This window comes from Ostrea edulis, chromosome 7, assembly GCF_947568905.1.
Source record: "Ostrea edulis chromosome 7, xbOstEdul1.1, whole genome shotgun sequence".
Taxonomy (NCBI): Eukaryota; Metazoa; Mollusca; class Bivalvia; order Ostreida; family Ostreidae; genus Ostrea; species Ostrea edulis.
In genome coordinates, this window is record NC_079170.1 from 36,533,022 (window position 1) to 36,555,942 (window position 22,921).

General features: G+C 34.2%; 1 protein-coding gene across 1 annotated transcript; it reads left to right on the plus strand.

The window, feature by feature from the left end:
• On the plus strand, positions 1–21,059 carry LOC125654181 (uncharacterized). The gene is made up of 8 exons (XM_048883986.2): positions 1–307; positions 3,006–3,104; positions 6,384–6,479; positions 6,756–6,885; positions 14,904–15,031; positions 15,934–16,034; positions 17,023–17,164; positions 19,226–21,059. Exons 1-8 carry the CDS (start codon positions 211–213, stop codon positions 19,408–19,410), a joined length of 978 nt encoding a protein of 325 aa, XP_048739943.2. The 5' UTR covers positions 1–210; the 3' UTR covers positions 19,411–21,059.
• The last annotated feature ends 1,862 nt before the right edge of the window (positions 21,060–22,921 follow it).

The following is a 22,921-nucleotide window of genomic DNA, read 5'->3' on the forward strand; positions in this document are numbered from 1 at the left end:
ACTAATGCATTCATGGGGGAATTTAATTACATAATAATATGTATGGCAAGGCTTCAGCGTTCTAAAATCAAGATAATATGAATGTGTTTTGTAGGTTTTGTATTTACGAGCAGATATTTACTATCTTGACTGCATATTTTAACATAACATAATATACGGAAGGTATAAAACTGTGATATCCTGCGCTTCGTATTGCGTCTTTCAGCGAGCATGGAGTACAAAATGAAGGTAGACGAGCCATCTTTATCTATGGATAATTATGAATTAATTCTTCAGCCCTGTCTGGAACTTGTTTGTGGGATGCTTAGTAAGTAGCAGAGTATTTCTACAGAAGTTTATGTCAAACAAATAAATATCTTGTTTCTGTGTATTCAGGGAGTTAACCCTCAGATTTTGGGCATATGTACTCATCATACGTCGAATACGTAAATGCTGGTGCAGTGGTTATCTGCTTTGATGTTTAAAAAAAGATAAGTTGTTTTCAAGAATTATTTCGTTATGAAATCATAATCTTTTTCAAACACAATGGATGATGGAATAGCACAGACATTTTATGAACAGCTTAATTGCCTCATACTGGAATTTGTATATTTCACCCGTTTTCCGATTGAGCAAAACTATTTATTCAACATAGCTGGTAACAACAAACTAATATCTCAACTTTATGACAAACTTCAGTTTCCCCATCGTCAACTGCCTATATTTATGTAGCAGTATTCCCGTTATCACCTGCATATCATGTTTATGTCTTTCAACGAATTCGATACGCAAGAGTGTGTTATGCGTATGATCAACCTTTAAATGAAGGCAGCCTACTAAAAAACAAGGTGATGTTACAGGGGTTTAAACAATCTCGTTTAAAGTCACAAAGTAGCAAATTTTATGGTTATTATTGTTTGCCATTGGAACCTGTCATTAAGTTAAAAGCTGTCAGACGTATTTCATACCAATTGTTAGGCTTTCTTCACACACTGATAGGTAGTGATTACATGGGTCATTGACAATTAATGAATCTATGAATTTATTTTAAGTTTTACATATTTTGTAGTTGACAGCACCTGTAACTCTTAATGAAAGTATCATACATGGTTTTCACAGACATTGTGACGCTACGGTTGTTATAGTAATCCCTACTGTCGACTTTCTGTAATAAATAGTACAGGTGTTTCAGATGGTGTTTAAAATGATACAGACAGAGTAATTGATACAAATTTTATATCAAATTTAAGTTAAAGCCTTAATTAATATATATTTTGTATCAAGATGTCCATTTATTTTCATATGAAGTAGTAGCACGGCTCCTTATGAGCATTTGTGCCGTTTTTAGAAAGCAATTGTTCACCAAAACATGCATATTTTCATCCCCTGAAAAATAAATGACCAATGAATTCTTTTTATTTTTACATATATAAAAACATATGTTAGTAGGAATTTTTCCTGAACGTATTGGTTTTCAGATTTACTATGGTGCTATGAGCACTATATTTACCCCTCCCCCTTCTTACATAAATGCTGTAGGTGATAATACGATTTTTTATATTTACTATTAAATTGATTTCACATAGAATTATAGTACTGTTGCTTTGGAGATGTTTTTATTACTTTCTGTTTGAAATTATTTGTATATTCATGCTCTGTAAGTGAATGTTATAAACGCGGGTACTATAACTCAGCCTATGTAAACTGTGTGTTGTGACGTCGTATTACCCGCGACGCGTTTTTGTTTTCTCTATTCAAACCAAGCGATTATCAAAAACAACAAAAAATTCTTTATTTTTTGAATTATAAGAAATAAGTGAACTAATTGAGCAAAAACATATTAACGGTAAGTGCTGTTTTCAAAATTCACACTTTTTGATTTCCCTTAACATCCACGTTACAAGGTATACTCCCTCGATTCCCTCTTAGCTGACGATCTCAAAGTGGACGATGGGAATATTTGTAGCAAAATGAAATGTTTTAAATCTTTGTATAGTGTACTTAGGAAAGATATGACGCCTTTATATAACCCGTGTTTCCTGTGCCTAACGGTTTCCCTTAGATATTACACATCCAGCACTTTAGATTTGTGTGCACTAATACCATATACATTTTATGAAATTTATAGCTTTATATTATAATTTAATAGGCCTAGTGGTTTGTGAATTAAATTTACATTTTCTAAGACTGAAAATTGAGCGGGGAGGGGGTATATATGAATCATGGAGACGTAAACTATGACTATTATTTAAAAAATAATTAAAAATAAAGGATTTTTCATTTGTATTTTATTTTACTTGTATATTTCTAAACATATTTTCACTTTATCCTGTGTCTGGTTATATCTGACAAGTCTTTGTTTCCATCGTCTGTCATTATTACTGATGCTTAGCACTTGAAGTAGTCCGGAGTCGGAAACGAAAATAGTCTCGTTTTAGATACTACGTGAATAAAGCACGTTGTGCCTTGCAATCACTACTTTAAGCAAAGAAGGGAATTTGGCAAATACTGACCCCTGGATATATCAGAGGTGGAATCAGGAGCCTAGGAGGAGTAAGCATGCCCCTCGATCGGTCACACCCGCAGTGAGCCGTATGTCCTGATAAGGTGTAATGAATAACCCGTAGTCAAATGAGTGTGACACAAACAGCCTAATAATCGGTATGGAACACATCTAACGGCATTTGACCGACTGATAGACTGTATTGGCAAACTAAATCATTATAATGACCATAGAATTTCCGAAATGCTAATTTTAAACGAAATTGTTGAAACCCCTGTAACATGCACTTGTTAACTTGTTAATCATTCCCATTTTTGGTAAGTCCAGGGTCCATGTTTGCCGAAATTCTGCTCCTTTACTGCTCCTGACTTACATGTGTTTGATGTTTATTGATGTTGGTATTGTTGTACAATAAAGATAACCAATAGTTTCTTGTGATGAAAACAAAGATCTCTAAATGTAAATATTTGATATTGAATGAACTTACCTATTTTAATATCCTTACCTATTTTGATATCCTTAGATATAAATTTGGACACACACACGGATTGCCCTATCGATTTAGCAGACTTTGGAGCATGCGAGGGACACACATTCCTTCCGTTTCTAAAATTGGTGATTGGTAAGTATTCATATTTCAGTTACCGCAATTTTATTGTAACACAATTTCAAATATATTCATAGCATATCTTAAGATTTGAACACCATTACTCTAGTAATATTGCTGCGTTTCAGAATTATCCAACTTCAGGAAAACTCAATGCCGCACAACTTAAAGATTTTACAATTCATTTACCAATATTTGGAGTCAATTTTATATAGGAAACGACTAATTTATAGTAATTAAAGTTTCTGAGAGATTACCTGCTGCTTGTTAAACCAAACAGCTGGAATCACACACGAAAATTTAGGCCTGTTTATAGCGATGCCGAAATCGTACGCGAAGTCCAGTCCTCAATAATGTAAACGCGAATGCAATTCTCCAGAATGCAAACGACTTTAGAATCGACACTCAACTTCTTGACTTAATTCCTTCTCTCCTCGTGGAGAATAGGGCCATGAACAAGTCCTCTCCATTTACTTCTATCCTGGGGTGATCTTGCTGCCTCTGTCCATGACCCAAAACCTAGTTCTTTCCTCTCTCTTTCTATTGTTCTTCTCCACGTTTCCTTCGGTCTTCCTCTCTTTCTTTTTCCTTCTGGTGTCCAACTAAGGGCTACATATGGGTGTGTTCTTTTGTCCATCCGTAGCACATGTCCAATCCACTGCCATCTGCGTGTTTTTATCGTAGTGTTGATCTTTGCTACTCCTGCTATCTCTCTAACTGCTACATTTGATATTTTCATTGGCCAGTAGATCTTTAAGATTTTCCTAAGACATTTGTGCTGGAAGGTATCTACAAGTTTTTCGTCCCCTTTTGTCATTTTCCAGGTCTCGCTGCCATACAATAACACACATATTACATTTGAGCTGAAGAGCTTCATTTTTGTTTTTCTGTTGAGGTGGTTATTGCTCCAGATCTTGCGTAGCTTATGGAATGCTACTCTTGCATGGCCAATTCTTCTTCTTATATCTTCATTAGTACCTCCTGTCTTGCTTACTGTTGCTCCTAGGTAAATGAACTCATCCACATCGTTTATGTTGTTCCCAATGATGGTTATTGGTGTGATGTTTGCCGCATTTAGACGCATAACTTTGGTTTTTCCTGTATTGATTTTTAAACCTGTTCTAGCTGCATATCTGTTTAGAGAGTTCAGTTTTTGTTGTATTTGATCTTTGCTGCTGGATAATTAAGCGATGTCGTCTGCAAAATCTAGATCGTCTAATTTTGTTGTCATATTCCATCTTATGCCTGATTTGTTATCTGCTGTTGTCTTTTACATCATCCAGTCAACTACCAGGAGGAACAAGAAACCCGACATGTTGCATCCTTGTTTGACACCAGATTTAACATTAAACCATTCTGTTGTACCATTTCCATCAACAACTGCGCATTCACTGTCTTCATACATTAATTTAACCATACTGATTATTTCGTCTGGTATTCCATAAGATTTCATGATCTTCCAAAGGGTTTCCCTGTGTACGCTGTCGAAGGCTTTTTCAAAATCGACGAAGCATAGATAGAGGTTGGAGTTCCATTTTATAGCTTGTTCTAGAATATTACGTAGGACAAATATCTGTTCCGTAGTGCCTCTTCCTGCCCTGAATCCAGCTTGTTCCATTCTCAAATGTCTGTCTACACCAAGTACAATTCTTTTTATTATTATTTCCCCATTATTTTGGCAGTTGTTGCTATTAATGTGATTCCTCTCCAATTTCCACAGTTTGCCAGGTCACCTTTCTTTACTAACTTTATTATAAGTCCCCTTCTCCAATCTTTTGGAGCTTTTCCAGTTGTCCAGACAATGTTGTATAGTTTGTGTAGTTCCTTGACAGTTGTTTCTATGTCTGATTTCAATATTTCTACAGTGATGTTATCTACACCTGGAGCTTTGCCTAATTTCATTTCTTTCAATGCTCTCCTTATCTCATCTTCTGTTGGTGGACCTGTTTCTATGTCTAATTCGATGGACTCCCCTGTTAGTATTTCAGCAGGATCAATAGGGTCTGGTCTATTTAACACTTCGCTGAAGTGTTCCATCCATCTTTTTCTTATATCTTCCTCTTTAGTCAAGAGATTTCCTTCCTTGTTTTTTACTGCCTCAACAGTTTTTTGGACGTTCGTTGCACAATAATTTGGTTACATCATATACAGTTTTCATGTTTCCGATGTTTGCTGCCTCTTGGGCCTCATTCGCCATGTCGTCTACCCATTGTCGTTTGTCTTTTCTAAAACTTCTTTTCACCTCTTTGGCTTTGTCCCCATACTTTTCTTTTAGTCTAGCTCTTAATCTCTCTGATCTTGCACCTTCTACTTTACCCTTTAGAACTCGCCTCTCTTCTACCTTTTTCCAACTGCCCTGGTTTATCCATTCCTGGTTTTTCCTTTTTCTATACCCAAGTACGTGTATGGCAGTTTCATTATATGTAGTTTTAATGTTGTTCCATCTTTCCTCTATATCATCAGGATTGGGACCTATGGTGTTGTCTTCACTGAGTGCATTAAATCTATTCCTCAGTTTTATTTGGAATTGTTTCCGAACTTCTGTACCTAAGTTTGCATGTCTCGAATCTTGTTGAAGATGTTGGTTTCTCGACACTCAACTTCACTAAAACAATATTCTAGAGAAACATATTTTCAGGAACTACACAGTCCCAGTACCAAGATATTCTACAATCCCTCTATTGAACACGGTCACATGCATCAATAAACAATATCGACTAAAATCCATGTTCTTGAAGAAACGGACCTATGCTATCAGCTGAAGCTATATGATAAACCCTGTTAAAAATATGAACGCTTTCGATTATTTCAAAGTAAACTTGAGGAGTGATGCTTCACTACTACGTGTAGATGTATCGTTTATTCTTTAAATACTGATTTTTACAACTGGTTCCTCCATTTATCTAATCGATATATAGGGATAAAGGGGTGTGACAGGTCAGCAGGGGATATGTACATCCTGAACAATCTTGAATGTTTCATGAAGACTGTTTGCCCTACTCTCAATTTACATTCCTTATAGTATTTACGTGATTGGTTAAATTTATTTATCTTCATTTTTCTATGTAAACTCGACATATTCTACGCATACATAAGTATTTAGTAATATTTTAAACAATCACCATGTATTATAAACACTTCCTTTTACTAGATGGTTCATAATACCAACGATATTATGTATCTTCATAATTATGCATCTAAATCAAATTGTAACTCACATATCTTCAAGAATATGATTATCGAACCTCATTTTTATCACTTTAAAGATGATATTTTATTTTTGGTTTTGAACAGAACATATTCGAAGATCGTCTAAATCGCGAGAAATCGTGGTGACTTTAAACGATCAACATACAAATGATTTCAACGCCTTATCGAGGAATATAAAAGGTAGCTAAAAAATTGCTAATATAGTTGATTGATTAATTGATTCATATATCGCTAGTATATATGAAATTCCTTAGATTATGCGCAATGGGAAAAATGTCACTCTCCTTTGATCAAGAATGTTTTATGAAGAATGTTTTAGCTTCAAAATATTTTTTTCTCTCTATAGTTAATGGTTGAAAGGGTGTCTTAATTCATGATTAATTCTTAATGAGTTACACGTTTCGTATTGGAATTTTTAGTCTGCAACTTTTAATTTAAACACAAAACCATTATTAGCTTTCCAGGGAGAAATGAACGACCCTCTTCTCCGAATATGCATCATCCCAGGGAATCTTTATAGACAGTGTTTGCCCAATTCCAGCATTGATTTAGGCATTTGTTCTTTTGTGACACATTGGTTATCTGGGTAAGTTATAGATAATTAGATATGAAGCTTAAAGGTCAACTGAAACGAAATATAACTTTTTCTATATCAAGTATGTATTTGCTTCATTTAGATCGTATAAAATGATTGAGCGGGTTTGTTCGGTTCATTTTGGTCATATATCGGCGATAGGCACGGATAAAGATAGCGCACCTGTGTCAGAGCAGAAAATATTACGGGAGTAATGCCCCTTCACACGAAGCCGTCATATTGAAACTAAAGACGCTAATCAGCAGGTGACGTCTGGTAAACAACGAGTAAATAATTATGATGTTATGTGCGGTTCCTGATTGCAATATTTAAAATAGACGGAGCGTAACAATGTTTAGTTTCCCTACACACAAAAAAAAATGCGGAGTTTAGGTGAGGAAATTAAAAACACTGGATTAATTATTGGCCGTCGAAACACTCTGTTGGGGACTGTTAGGCCTACATAATAAGCCGTCCAAGGCACGGTCTTTGCATGGAACACTCAAGAATACAATGAACGTAAACGGCAATCCCAACTCTCTTTGATTACAAACCGCTACACGTAGTTACAAAAGCATGAAAGGGCCGAAAACGGAAAACAGATTTGGACTTTCCCCTTCATAAACAAAACTTCCGGTGCTGTGGAGAAGAGAACGTAAGTTTTGATGTAAATCATATTGGCTTTTTTATTGACATTAATAAAGTATGACAAGATTTATTTGTTCTCTATACGAATATCCCCCTACTCCCACCCGTCACACAATTCTTATTTCATACTGAAGTTTATTTTCATTACACCCCCCCCCCTCATGCAGTCACACACATCATTCATAACTGAAGTTTACTTTTATTAATTTGTTTATATTACTTTATATGAGTTAGAAGTTGATGACAATGTCCGAATCATTCTCCCTCACTTCCCCAATTCCAAGACAATCAACAAAAACAACATGCATCCAATTACATTGACCGGTCAACAGGGGATGCTTACTCTTCCTAGGCACCCGATCCCACCTCTGGTGTGTCCAGGGGTCCGTGTTTGCCCAACTATCTATTTTATATTGCTTTTAGGAGTTATGAGATTGATCACTGTTCGTTATCTTCACCTTGCATTGATGATCCTGCCATTCAAAATGATTGAATCATGGATGGGACAAACACTTATGAAATGACTACACAAACCACATATGGAATGATTGCAAGATTTGTACTAGAGCCACAAAATGACATGAAATGCATTATCAAATTTGTTTTCGAAATATTACATATTGGTGTACATTTAATGGATACTTTGAATGTCCATGTAACATACATATATACATGTATATATACATGTATACAAGTTTGGTGAGGGAACATTCTAGATTGAAGTGAACTTTTGCAAATGTGTGAATTAGAATCAAAGCCAATATGCATGTGAAGTAAATTTGTATAAAATCTGAATATTTTTTCACTTGTGTTCTGCATACATGCCCTTTAGATTTTTTACACCTTGTTTATGATGTTACCCTCTATACTGTCACTAAGTTTGAATACAAACTCAATACAGTGTCAACAATTATTGGCCTAACATGACAAAATTGTAAATTTTCTAAAATTCATATTATTTTTATGCCATAAAGGTAAATGATTTTAAAACAAGTAAATATAGGTACACATATTTGTACTGAGTTTTCTCTCAAGTATAATAATTAAATATAAAATCCAGAAATAGATATAGAAAAATCTACACAAGTAGTGGTACAATAAAAATATTACTAGTCGAGTATACTTAATCGGCTTTATGATATATACATACAACATGCCTAAGTACACAGGGTCCACATATGATTAATTAAATATGGAGGATATATATATCCATGTTGATACTATGCAAATTTCTCAAGTTACAGAACCAAAAAAAAAAGCGATTTTACAATTTACTAAATAGATAAATTGTGAAATTATTAAATGACTATCTCTTACAACCATATTTTTATAATATTCTTTTAACTATGAGATGAAACGTGGAGCATATATATATCCATGCTGATACTATGCAAATTTCCCAAGTTACAGAACAAAACAAAAGCAATTTTACAATTTACTAAATAGATAAATTGGGAAATTATTAAATGAATATCTTTTACAACCAGTTATGAGATTAATCAATGTTCGTTATCTTCACCTTGCATGAAAAATTAAACTTGTATCATTAAATAAATTCAGTTGTTGGAAAAATAAACGGAATACATGTACAAATTTACATGTAGGTCAATTTTGACCATTGGCATAATTATTTTCATTTTTATGTACTAATTTGCATTAAATTATTTGAAATACTTGAATAAATTAGCAATTTCAATGAAGAAAATATTGAAAAACATTGGCATTAAATAGTATAAGACATTTATTCTACAGTGCTTCATTAATATGAAAATAAATTTTCTGCGACATTGGACTTTTGTTTTGTTTTTCTTCACCTCAAATATCTACATTTTTTAAATTGACCCATATAATTAGTATGTATGTGAGTGGATATTGATGATACTAAACAATAAGTACACGTTTATTGATTTGTAACGTTTTGTTATCATTTTAATAAAAATCATCAGACATATAAATGTGTATTTCAGATTAAGCTATTGAACTGATGCAGGAAGTGATCAGTTTGGCTCCTATAGAAACTTCAAAAAATTAATATAATGGATGTTGTCGGTAATTCTCCTGCCCCGATCACAAATTCCAACCAACATGTGTCAAACTCAGGTGACTGGGGCCTGTTGATCTTTGGGTTTAACCCACATTACATATTATATGTAAATGGATGATATATATTATGTACAATATAAAAACGGAACATCAAACTGTGTTTAATTGTTTATATTTATTTATATCACTTATGAAAAATTCATTAAAAAATTATCGCACATTTATATTAATATCAAACAGCATTTAAATCCACAGTACAGTTGTGATGGATTGATTTCTTATCATAGTCACAACACAGGATAGAAGAACTTTCCGATTGTTTTTCCCAAGCCATTACGAGATCTCCAATATGCACGATGTCTGTAAAATCCGTTAAAAAATTAAAAAGAATATAGATTTTTCAAATTTAATTGATGACTTTCATCTAACAAAAAAAGGGGGCGGGGGTTACTTTAAATATGATGATTTTTCAGGAATTAATTTCTGAAAGATTTGTTGAAACATAAATTGATATAAAATGTACATATGGTTAGAGAGTAAAATAGGTAAATGATAAATCATAAGATATTGATCGAGGCAAATATTATGTTTATTTGAAGGGAAGTGCATAAAATGACCAACCATTTAGTGGGTTCAGGGTTTAGATATTCAAATAAGAGAGGTTCATTATAGATATGGCTCATAGTGAATCAGGACACCGAGTGCCCCCCCCCTCCCCCTCCCCGTCATCAATATTAACTTTGAGCAATCATAACAAAATACATACTTGTGAATCAATCCCCCCTCTTCCAAGGGACCATCATTTTGTATGTACTCATAATAAGCTGTTCTTAAAACATATCCGTTGAGACAGTTTGCCACCACAAAACCCCCGTGATCTGTGATGCAGGACACGCCCACCTCTTCAATCCTATGCACAGCAACATTTCGACTCCTTTCTTGAGGACATTGCGATGAAATTACTAGCCTATATGATCACCTGTTAGAATTATAGAAAACTAGTCATAGAAATTCATGGTGATGCACTACCGAGCTTTGAGTAATCGTTTCGTTTCCATTAAAAGTATCATATAAACAATTAGATTAATAAAACATTGCAAATCAGATGGTGAACAGGTGAAGGACATTCGTCAGATTGATCCTCGCCGTTTTCTAAATCATTATCGTTTTCCGGTAGTGGGGATGCGTTTCGCTGTACAACTGGTTGGTACTGGTAGGGCTGCACATTAAGACTAAGCGATATATATCTATTTTAGGAATACAATCCTCCGAATCCTTTTCATATCGTGCCGCAATATGGAAATATCAGGTTCGACTAAAGGGCAGATAACTCATACAATAAAATTTACCGGGTTGAAATTAAAGCTGACATGAATTAATAAATACGTACATCTTTCTCATCTTATCCGCCATATTTCTTTCAGGTAGCCTAATTTACTCTACCCGTATATACCCCAAATGTGATTGTCACACCTGAGTGATTTTTCTAGGTGGACTCGACCATTGCACATCTCCGATAGTAATATATAGGGAATGAGAAACAAATAAAATAACATTTTAAAACATTATGCTTTACTCAAAATTACAAAATATTGATTGTATACTCATGCAACATTCTGGAAGTTTAGATAAGTTAGACAAAAATGCAAAACAAAAAAAGAAAAAAAAAGAAGCTTTTCTTGCATACTTGTAGGTGCATGCAAGTATTTGCATTTTCTAATAAAATAAATGTGGATAAATCATTTGCCAATTACATACTGATAGAATGGAATAGGCAAAGAGCATAAAATATATTATTTATATCAATTCTTGCAAAATAAAGGTGCATGCCATATGCATAATATGCAATGCACAAGAAAAGGTATCAAATACGGGCGTCTATTCAACAGGTATCGGAGATGTGCACTTACCGAAAGTAATAGATTCTCTTTATTCTGATAAATCCACGAAACAAAATGATAAACTCCATTTGTGTCTCGTTAGAACTTTACAACACGTTGTCATTCCATTATACAGACTGCGACACACTTCACCCGTGCCAAACAGTGTGTCTTCAATCAGGGGAGATGTCAGAATCGAAAAATTGTCCTGTATTGAATGCGAGGTTTTGCAGTTTATAGAAATGGGGAATCTAATATCTGGTTGGATATATTGCGTGCACAATTCACAATTTCTCGATGATCATATACAAACTTGGATATACAAATAAGGGAATAATGATCGAAAATATACATCTGTGTGCAAATGCGTGTATTACATTTGCAATCCATAATAAACAGTTCATTACTCAAAGACACATATGAAAGGGAATTTATAAACGAAAATATAGTTTTGTTGTCTCTTTTGGAACCACATAATTATTTACGGTCTCTGTATGTCCATATTCATTGAGAGAGAGAGAGAGAGAGAGAGAGAGAGAGAGAGAGAGCGACCATCCTACTTCGATTTATAATATATCATTTCACAGAAGGAAAAAAAATTGATCCCTTATATAAATGTAAGCTTTCAAGCATTAAAAATTTCCAGCTATTTAAAAATTTGTGATTGACAATATATTGGAAACTTACAGGAGTTGATGCTTATAATTGAATTCATTACAAATTTTTAAAAAAATATATTAGTTTGAACTGTGCATGTAGAAAATACTTAATTTGTATGTTAGAATAACGGGAAAAAAGTAAATTGTCAAAAAAAGTGGGGAAAGCAGACCAGCCTTCCTGCCCACCCCAACCCTCTGTTTTCGTGCCTGAAACAACATATCAATTCGTGTTGAAAGAAAGGTGCATATCTACATTTCATTAAATTCCAAAGGAGCTCGAATTTGTGTGTTCCCCTATTAATTATTTTGTATGCAAGATTCGTTCCCGAATTTAGAATCATGCTTTCAGTCAGAGCAGAAATGAATTCATGTTGAAGTATATCTAGTTTGAATGCAAATGTTGGGTTCCTTCTTTTAATTTCATCACACTCATTAGAAACCCCTCTACCAAACTATGCAGCTTTGTTTTTATTTATATCTAAATCGGTATAAATGAATTCGGATATAAATTATATAATGTTTTTTCATGATCATATAGATATTGATACTGATAATGAAAAAAGAAAATGTTTATACCCTTGCCTTCTGCATATCATACTAATGCATTACAGTATATTGACATTGTATCATATCAAATAAAAGCTCAACACGAATTTTACTGATTTATGCATACTAACATCTTATCGAATACATTTGAATTTGATATTTCTACGTACAGCGGTATGACCATTGCGCCAGATCTACGAAATGAAAATATTTATGAATAAATTACACTCAAGCCTCAAAGTTATCATTATGGCATGTTACAGAAACGTTAAAACACACAAATGCTAAAGTCCTGCAATGCATGCATGCGATTTTTCTGAATACATGTATTTATATGTATTCATGAATGAAGTTCCTACCCTTGAAAATATCTTGGTCTTTATACATTTTGTTTTGTGATTTTGGTTTACCATTTCTTACACTGTGTAAATGAAGGAAAACTTGGTAAAGGGTGCAATTCTACATGCACCATACAATTAGTATACATGCATGTGTTGCAAAACAAAATGTACATGTACTAACCAGATATGTATCGTCATTTTTCATGGGGGGGGGGGGGGTACAACAGGGGATAAAATGGAAAATTGGATTCTTCAAAATTTCTTGCCATTCAAAATAATAATTAAAAAAGATGAACGAAAACAGCAATAAAACAAAACAAAACACCCAAACAAACCAAGATGTTTTGCCCGATGTTCAAAGTCCCAATGTGGGGTGAAGGGTTAAAGAGTCTTTTACTTTGACTACCTCAATAATTTTCCCCTACACTTCATTTTCTTCAATCGTTGGGGGTCGGATGGGGTGGTTAGAGTCCTCTACTATGAGTGCCTCATATCTTCATTTTCTTAATTGGTGGTGGTGTGTGTCTTCTACTATTATATCAGAACTTTCAAGCTGGGGTAAGTGGGGGAGGGGTTGTCACTCAATGTATCTTTTATTTGCAGTACAAACTAACAAAAAATGGATATTGTTATTAAAGGTGGGTGACAGGCACTCTTGTCCTCTCCCCTTGATGTTTGATAACGACGCATATGATTAACTCGATTATTACATTTTGCATTAGTACAATTTGCGTCGAGTTCGACGCAGAATGTAATAACGCAAAATGGCATAGATATATAAGATCTATTGAGCGCCAAATTAGCATAAAATGAAGTAATTGAAAATAACATTATTTCAAAATATGTTTAATTTTTAATTAATGCGTGCTTTAAATGAATCAAATAAATCTGTATTATCAATTAATGAGAGCAATATTGAGTTACTAGTACTGTTCTCTTTTTAATGAATCAACGATATCATTTGTCTTAATAAGAGCACGATTATTACAAGATCATCGGTCTCTCTCTCTCTCTCTCTCTCTCTCTCTCTCTCTCTCTCTCTCGTTGTTCTTTCTCTCTCTCTCTCATCCCATACACTCGTACAGTGTTGTATATGCAAATTTATGTACCTAAATGATTTCCTGATTTATAAATCTGCAATACCTTGACCAGTAAATCATATGCGCACAATACAGGGTAAATATTATACTCTGATACTTCCCCTGATTGAAGATAGCTGATCGGCACGTGCTAAGTGTGTCGCAGTCTGTACAATGGACAATGTTGTTTACTGTTGGAATGCAAATGGAGTTTATCGTTTTGTTTCATGGATTATGCAAATAAAGGGAGTTTTTATCATGAATTCGTGAGCGCCTTTCACATAAAGACAGATACAATGTAATAAAATATTCCATGGCATTTTTATGAATATTGAGAAGTCCAAGATAATATTTACATATGTAAAGGTCAACTGAAACGATTTTCAAAGTTCGTTTATCAAATAAATTTAGTAAGAAAATACCATTCCTTAAATGTTTTTACATAAGAATAATTTTTGTTTCGATCAACCAGGTAGATACGACGACATCGTTAAAGCAATGTGTTTCATACCGATTGTTACACTGGTTTTGACTACGGATAACTCTGTTTAACTGATCAAGATATAGGGCTCACGGCGGGTGTGACCTGTGGACAGAGGATGCTTATTCCTCTTACGCACCTGATCCCTCCTCTGGTATATGCAGGGGTCCGTGCTTGCCCAACTTTCTATTTTGTATTGCTTATAGGAGTTATGAGATTGAAAACTGTTCGTTATCTTCACCTTTCATGATATTGATTTCATATTTATTATCAACTCATATCCCCTCCCCGAATTTTACTTTTTTTTCACTCCTTTAATGAAAAAGTAAATGAAATACAATGTTCAATTGTAGACCCATAAATCTGGAGAAACATCTTTTATATATTCCGGGTGAAACGGAAAAGGAAGCAGAAGTCAAGCGTACTTCCGCTCAGGACTGGATGGATTTTCTAATAGCAAGATCCATGGAGATGAGGGAAGGTGAATATAAAATGTGTATGTTTATATCATTCGTTTCTGTCTTCGCTTTAGAATCCGTTGACATCTCAATTAGTCAATGATCTATTGACTATACACTGATTATGTTGGGATTTCGCAAGATTATCAGGCAATGTTCAGTTGCAGACCCTGCTTGAAATAACGAATGATTTACCCTTGCATCCATTGTTTTAATAAGTTGGTCGTGCAAACTACATAAACACGCATTCATTTTTTCATTATGATTACCAATGCTTTTATGTAAAAAAAAAAATGTGAAATGTTCAGTTTGATAAACGAATAAAGTACGATCCCTGTCATAACTACGAATAAATTAATTTAAACTTTAAAAAAAAAATGGTGTTCTGTTTGTTAAAATAAATCAACCAAATTAATAAATTGCAACATTTGAACTAGTTTTAAATTTCAACTACTTGTATCATGTATTATAAAACTGAAATACACGTAGAGGTGTTATTGATGAAACAGAAACTTTGATATCACGCAGATGTAGAACCTTTAGATTAATCAATTCTTCCGCCACAAAATATAGTCCCTGCCAAACCCTTTCAAAATTGGAATTGACTCAAAAAATGTTCAACTAGACTGGATTCAATATGTTTGCACCAATGGGATAAGTATTGAAAGGGGATGCTTACTCCCCCTAGGCACCTGCTCCCACTTCTGGTTTGTCGAGGGGTCCGCGTTTGCCCAACTATCTATTTTGTATTGCTTATGTGAGTTATGAGATTGATCACTGTTCGTTATTTTCACCTGGCATATAGCATGATGTTTCTGAGACACATTTTACTCTAACTGTTTTATGATATATGTTGGCATTATTTCTTTTATAAAATGGTATGGCTTTGTCAAGTTTGTTAATAGACATACATCTTATCTTTGAGGTTCTGTTTTCCTTGTCAATGCCCCCTTCGGGGGTTCAGAAGCCTGGAGTATAATATCTGATGAGTTTTATCAACTACATGCAAGGAATATGATATCGAAGGTATTGTAATTAATAATTTTTATTTAAAATTAATAACATTAAGCCTATTGAAGGTTATTGTACGTTTGCAATTACAAATGAATTATATTAGATTAAACACAGTGAACATGTTTTCTGAAAATCCTACAGACATACTGATTGCTAGTCCGTAAAATCATATTTCCTCATTGTGTGCTTAAAATCTTTATTTTTTTTTTTATTTTTTTTTTTTTTTTTTTTTTTTTACAATTATTGATTAACAAATGCTATATTCAAAACGTTCATGAGTACATATTTTATTTGTAGTAAATATTGATTTTACACTTGAACATTTCTTAAATTTCAAATGTTATTCGCTAAATTTGTCGATTGTCAAAAGTCAATTCCTGATTTTTGTTTTATGTAAACAAATTATTTTAAATCATGTACAGTCAGACAGCAAAGCAAACGATTTGTTTTATTTTTATTATTGGGTATCTTAATCAATATGAAAACATTGGGCAGATCAATGAATATGTGAAGATAATGAACAGTGATCAACATCATAACACCTATAAAGAATACAAAATCACATCCTTTCTTACGAAGCTTGGATTATAGCCGTTATAAATTCTCACAAAATGGAAAATAGCGGGATTTTATCCAAAAGAATTTTGGGATCTTGTATTTATTGGGCATAAAATATCTATTATAACGATCTAGTTTACCAATAAAAACTGTCATTGGATAACATATTGTTGCACATGTTTCATACTAATTGAGGACGTTCCGTTACACTGACTACGCATTACCCCGTTTACCTGATCGATATATACAATGCAAGGCTGACGATGGGTGTGTCCAGTCAGCAGGGGATGTTTACACTTTTAAGGCACCTAGACTCACCTCTGGCTCACTCTGATTTTTGTACTTTTGAGGAGTTATGAGATTGATCAATATTCATTATCTTAAACCTTTTCACACGTAAGGTATCGTTATTCATATAATGTAAATACTTTTTATAACGCAGGAAGATATGCGTAACACCAACATACCACTTAACACATTTAGGACAGAGGCTGAATTCAGAGCACCATTTGAGGATAGTACACAAGAGTTGGGACTTCAGCTTCTGCACATCTCAAGAAGACCAGTCAAGTTGTATGAAAACAGTAAGTGAAAATTAAGGGAGAGGAACAACTTATGTTTTTAAAAACATGGAATATTGCATACACTATATACATGTTCTGGGTATAATTTGGTACCCTAATAGGATTTTCCACTTTTTAACAAACGTTAACTTAAACGAGAATGGGTGTGCAACATTCTTATATCATTGTTTTATTGAAGTGTTTCGATAAACAAGAGACTTCATGTTTTAAATACTGGGAATTTGTAGTATTTGGCGCGGAATAATAAACCAGCATACACCATATTCCCTTTTATAATTTGAATTACATTGTGAATGAAACACATGTTTAAGTTTGATGTTGGAGGTTTTTCAGCAGTTTCGTTTAAATTCAGCATTTCAAAAGTGTTATGTTCATCATTAATGTTGAAAAAAGCAAATATAACAAATAGTAATCAATCTCATGAATGCGAAAAATAATACCAATTTCAAGCAGGCCCGACACAGACTCCTTGAAACACCAGAGAGGTAATCGGTGGTTGTATTTGACGGGTGCGCCCCATGCAGGTTTCATCAGGCTCAAAGCTGGTGATTTGGATGACCAAAGAAGAATCTGTATATTGTATCTACAAGAACATCCCGTGTTAGACAAGCAGTATGCAGTCTGGCGTTGTTATGTTGGAATACTGCTCCGGGATGCTGCATTATTGGAACCACACATGGCTGTATGACTTAATCAATATACCGTGGAGTCGTCAAAGTGTCCAGTATATGTACCAGTGCTGCACTTTCTGTATATCATAATGCTGCCCATGTCATAGCAATACCCCATCAAACCTGTCAGCCTTCTGGAATCTATTTTTTGGCAAAATCGTCATTTTTTTCGGCCATACACTATGCGTCTTCCATCAGGCCTCTACAGTATAAATCGAGATTGATCGCTGAACCAAAATTTCCGGTCATACTTCATGTGTCTGAGACCATTGAAGTCGGTTCCAATGATGTTGCAGAGTTAGAACATTGCCGTGAACAGTATTAGATTTCTCGGGGGGAAACTTCAGACTTAAGAATTTTCTTTTTATGAGCAATCACAATTGTAGTAAAATCTAAGACTCAATGCAAGTCGAAGTTTTGACTTATGTTTAATAAGAGAAATGCGGCCCCTGTATGTACGCATTAATCCCAGCATTAAGTAGTCGATCGCGAAGTGTCTGATTTGATATTCTGCAAATCTAAGGAATAGCAAATATAGCAGATTACGCTGTTATGAATCACGAATATGACGCAATAGGATGAAGCAATCCTGTGCTGCGACGAAACACGTGGTACACCTGCTCCATGGTGAACAGTACAACAATCAATAGTTATAAAGACTAATTTTATAATTTTATGGAAACACGTTCCATTTTCCACAAATTCTATAGAATAAATATATCCAGTAAACAATAGCGTTAGATGAAACAAGGAGTAATCAGGCGATTCATTCTAGATTAAAACAATGTATGTAAATATGCAAACAATTGCTACCATGAATTTCTTTCTGTTTTTCTCTGATCTATAATGAAAAGTGAAGGTGACGAATTGTGATCAATCTCGTAACTCCTATAAGCAATACAAAATAGAGAGTTGGACAAACACGGACCTTTGGACACACCAGAGGTGCGATCAGGTGCCTAGGGGGAGTAAACATATTTATCGACCAGTCACACCCGCCATGAGCCTTATATCCTGTTTAGGCAAACAGAGTTATCCGTAGTCAAAATCAGTGTACCAAGAACAGCCTAACAATTGGTATGAAACACGTCAGACGGCATTTCACCAAATGATAGGTTGTATCGGCAAACTAGATCGTTATAATGACCATAGAATTCGCGAAATGCTGACTTTAAACGAGACTGTTGAAACCCCTACATTCCCACGCCAAAACGATGGACAGCACCTACTGTGACCTCGTGCCAATTTAATGACTTATTGTCCTGTAGAAATATAAATGCAAAGCAAGACAACCAGATCATATGAGATTTAACCGAAAACATTTCATCCCATTGTATATGTTGATGATCAAGACAGGGATATTTGTTCACTATTCATTATCTATTTTCAGGGAACATCGTGAGCGGAATTAAACCATGGATGTATTACAGTTTAGTAACTGGACTTGGCAAGACAAGAAAAGCCCAGGAAGTTCAGGAAATCTGTGATATATATTTCCGAAACTTAGAGCATCACTTCTCAGATTGGAAATCGATTGATTTTATTATTTTTGATGTAATGTTTCAGAAACTATGACAATATCAGAGAATGTTCCTAGGTTTATAGTAGGAATTACATATGTTTGTATTACTTAATGATAAACATGTAAAACTTATACGGTACCAATTTTGATACAAGAGATGCGCATTTCGACAAATAATGTCTCTTCAGTGATGCTCAACCGAAATGTTTGAAATCCGAAATAACTATGAAGTTTTAGATCTAAATATAGCCAAAAACAACGTGCCAAACAAGTGGAGCCAAATTCGTCCAAGGAAAAGAGCTATGCATGAGGGAGATAATCCTTAATTTTGAAATGAATTTCTAAATTTTATAACAGCAATTAAATATACATCCGTATTTTCAAGCTAGTAACGAAGTACTTAGCTACTGGGCTGTAGAGACCCTCGGGGACTAACAGTCCACCAGCAGAGGCCTCGACCCAGGGGTCATAATGTAAAACTTATACGGTACCAATTTTGATGCACCAGATGCGCATTTCGACAAATAATGAAAGGTGAAGATAACGAACGGTGATCAATCTTATAACTCCTATAAACAATACAAAATAGAGAGTTGGGCAAACACGGATCCCTGTACACATTAGAGGTGGTATCAGGTGCCTAGGAGAAGTACGAATCCCCTGTCAAACTGACCATACGCATATCGAATCAGTTGAGAGATATAAACACCATATGCAGATGATAATGGAATATTGCTACATAAATACGGGAAGTTGACGATGGAGAATCTGAAATAATTCCGTTTGTCATAACGTTGAGTTGTTAGTTTGCCGTTAATAGCTACTTTCAATAGAATATCTAAATTGAAGCAGAAGTGGACGACTCTGGTGTCTTTTATTTCGAGCTCACAGGGATATGTCGAATCGACATATGTATGAAAGTTATTATTGTTAATAGATAAAACGTCGTCAATATATCAAAATGTTGAATTGAGGGCCAGAGCAAGAGATGTGTTTTTTTTCTTCTCAGGTAGAAGGTTTTAAATAAATTCTGCTTCATAGGAATATAACAAAAGGTCAGCTAACAAAGGAGCACAATTTGTGCCCATGGCAATTCCAGCAAAGACCTGATCACCAAAGATCACGGACATATTGTTAATTAGGAACCCCTGCATATTTCTTTATTTCAGTTTTGAGTACTAGTGCATGGACTCAGAGTGGTGTTTAACAAAGTCATTTTTGGATGACTGATCACTAGATATGAATCTTTGTCTTTTCCATTTTTGTTGAAGAAGTAACTGTTGATGATGTCAAAAATTCTCTAGTTTTTAATTTGCGGCGGCGTAGAAAGGCCAAATTAAAAAAACATTTTCGTTATTGTTACGAATTAGCAATTTGTTCACACGAATTATCAAATTGTTCCGATTAATCACCAAACTGTTCTGACGAATTAGCAATTTGTTCGAACGAAACAGAAATTTGCTAGGACGAATTACTAATTCGTTCGGACGATTATATACGCAATATATCTATCAAGAATCATACATATATTGTTTACAACTACAAAGTTGTTATCTTTACAATTTGTAAAGATATCAAAGGCGAAAATATTGGAAATGTAAATATATCAATAGTGATATTATTCTTTCTTTGAAAACTATATGTATTGTATGCAAATGACTTACAGGGGGCAGCAAAACACAATTAAAAATATGTATGTTTGTTTCACTAATTTATATGTAAAACTTATACGGTACCAAGTTTGATGCACCGGATGCGCATTTCGACAAATAATGTATCTTCAGTGATGCTCAACCGAAATGTTTGAAATCTCCGAAATAACAATGGAGTTTTAGAGCTATTTTAGGGAAAAACAGTGTGCCAAAAAAGTGGAGTCAAATTCGTCTAAGGATAAAAGCTATGCGTGAGATAATCCTTAATTTTGAAATGTATTTATATGTAGTTAGATAATAATTTTCTACAAAATATTTGCTATGTACATTTAATGGAAACCTCTTACGCTTGAAAATAGTCTTGATAGTTTTTTGTGCCACTTACGGGTGTATTATCTTCAGAAGAGGGGACGTTGACTCAGGTTTTTCTTTTAAATTCAATTTTCGAAGAAAAATTTGGGGGGAAAGACTAGGGTAAATTGTGGGGGGTTTTTCGACACAAAGACTTTGTCATAAAACAAGTCAATTTTATCTGTGCCCTTTTCTAAAAATCTTTAAAACAGGGACTCAGTTAAACTGCGAGAAAAAGGTTACACAGAGCCTAAGCACATTTACAGGTTATATGTTGTTCTGGACTTCCTCGCTTCACCAAATACGCACTCGCACCTTTGCAATAAAAAGTGACCTTGAAACAACATGTGTCCCCTGTTTCTATCAACTCGTCGATTTACAAAACTTTTAAAGATAAAAAGTACTTGAACTTACATTTATAGATAAAAAAAAATATATTGCAATTCCTAAATTCAGAGTGAATTATCTGCGGCGGCGTAGAAAGGCCAAATCAAAAACATTATTCGTTATTGTTACGAATTAGCAATTTGTTCGCACGAATTATTAATTTGTTCCGATTAATTACCAAATTGTTCTGACGAATTTATTCAATTAGTAATTCGTTCAGACGAATTAGCAATTTGTTCGAACGAAACAGAAATTCGCTAGGACGAATTACTAATTCGTTCGGACGAAATAGAAATTCGTTCGAACGAACAGGTACATTTGTTCGGACAAATTAGTAATTGGTTCCAGAAATAGATAAAAAAAACCTTTACATGAAAAGTGATGGGAAACAAATGTATACTTAAACTAAACATGCTTTAATTTAACAACATATCAACAATCATCAACGAATTACCATAATTGTCCATATTTCTATAAATACATGTTAATATACAAGACAAAAGTTGATTCCAACACTTTTCAAACGCATAGATATATCCAGAAGATATCTTAGAAAAATTTATATTACTGGTTATAGCAGATGCACCCGAAATTAGCCGCCGTTTATGTACAATGAGATTATGTATGCACACAAGTGATATTTAAAACGCATCAGTCATTCAGATTAGGATCGATTTCAACAAGCTCACAATATAATATGAATACCACTTTCGTGCATTCAATGCATAAACAATGGAAAGTGATTTTATATCATTAATGAATAATTATTCGACAAGCATTTTACAAGAATATTTTTAAACATATACAGCTTATCACTTTGATAATGGTAGTAAATATCGACAAACTAGCATAACACTTTCCCCGCGATACAGTTATAAATGCTTGCATGTTGTGACGTACTCTTTCATTGCGACGGCATATGGTGCGAAGTGCACAGGTCTAGAGGTACATTCATAGCAACATAGTGCTTTTGTTTCGGGTAGCCTTAACTGAGCTGAATATCAGGGATGCAATGTCTTGTCAGGTTTAAGGAGAGAGCAAACGCTTTTACTGATTCTTTTTTAACTAAAGAACACTGTCTACAGACGACATCACCCTCCAAACCCAGAAAGCCAGATTGCCATTTGATGAAGAAAATCCAACAGTTTCCAAATGTATCGATCCCCGTTGTGGC

Coding starts and splice junctions, on each gene's coding strand:
- LOC125654181 (XM_048883986.2), top strand. CDS start 211: ATGGAGTACAAAATGAAGGTAGACGAGCCATCTTTATCTATGGATAAT. Junction 6,480..6,755: donor CTTATCGAGGAATATAAAAG/GTAGCTAAAAAA, acceptor AACCATTATTAG/CTTTCCAGGGAGAAATGAAC. Junction 17,165..19,225: donor AGTCAAGTTGTATGAAAACA/GTAAGTGAAAAT, acceptor ATCTATTTTCAG/GGAACATCGTGAGCGGAATT.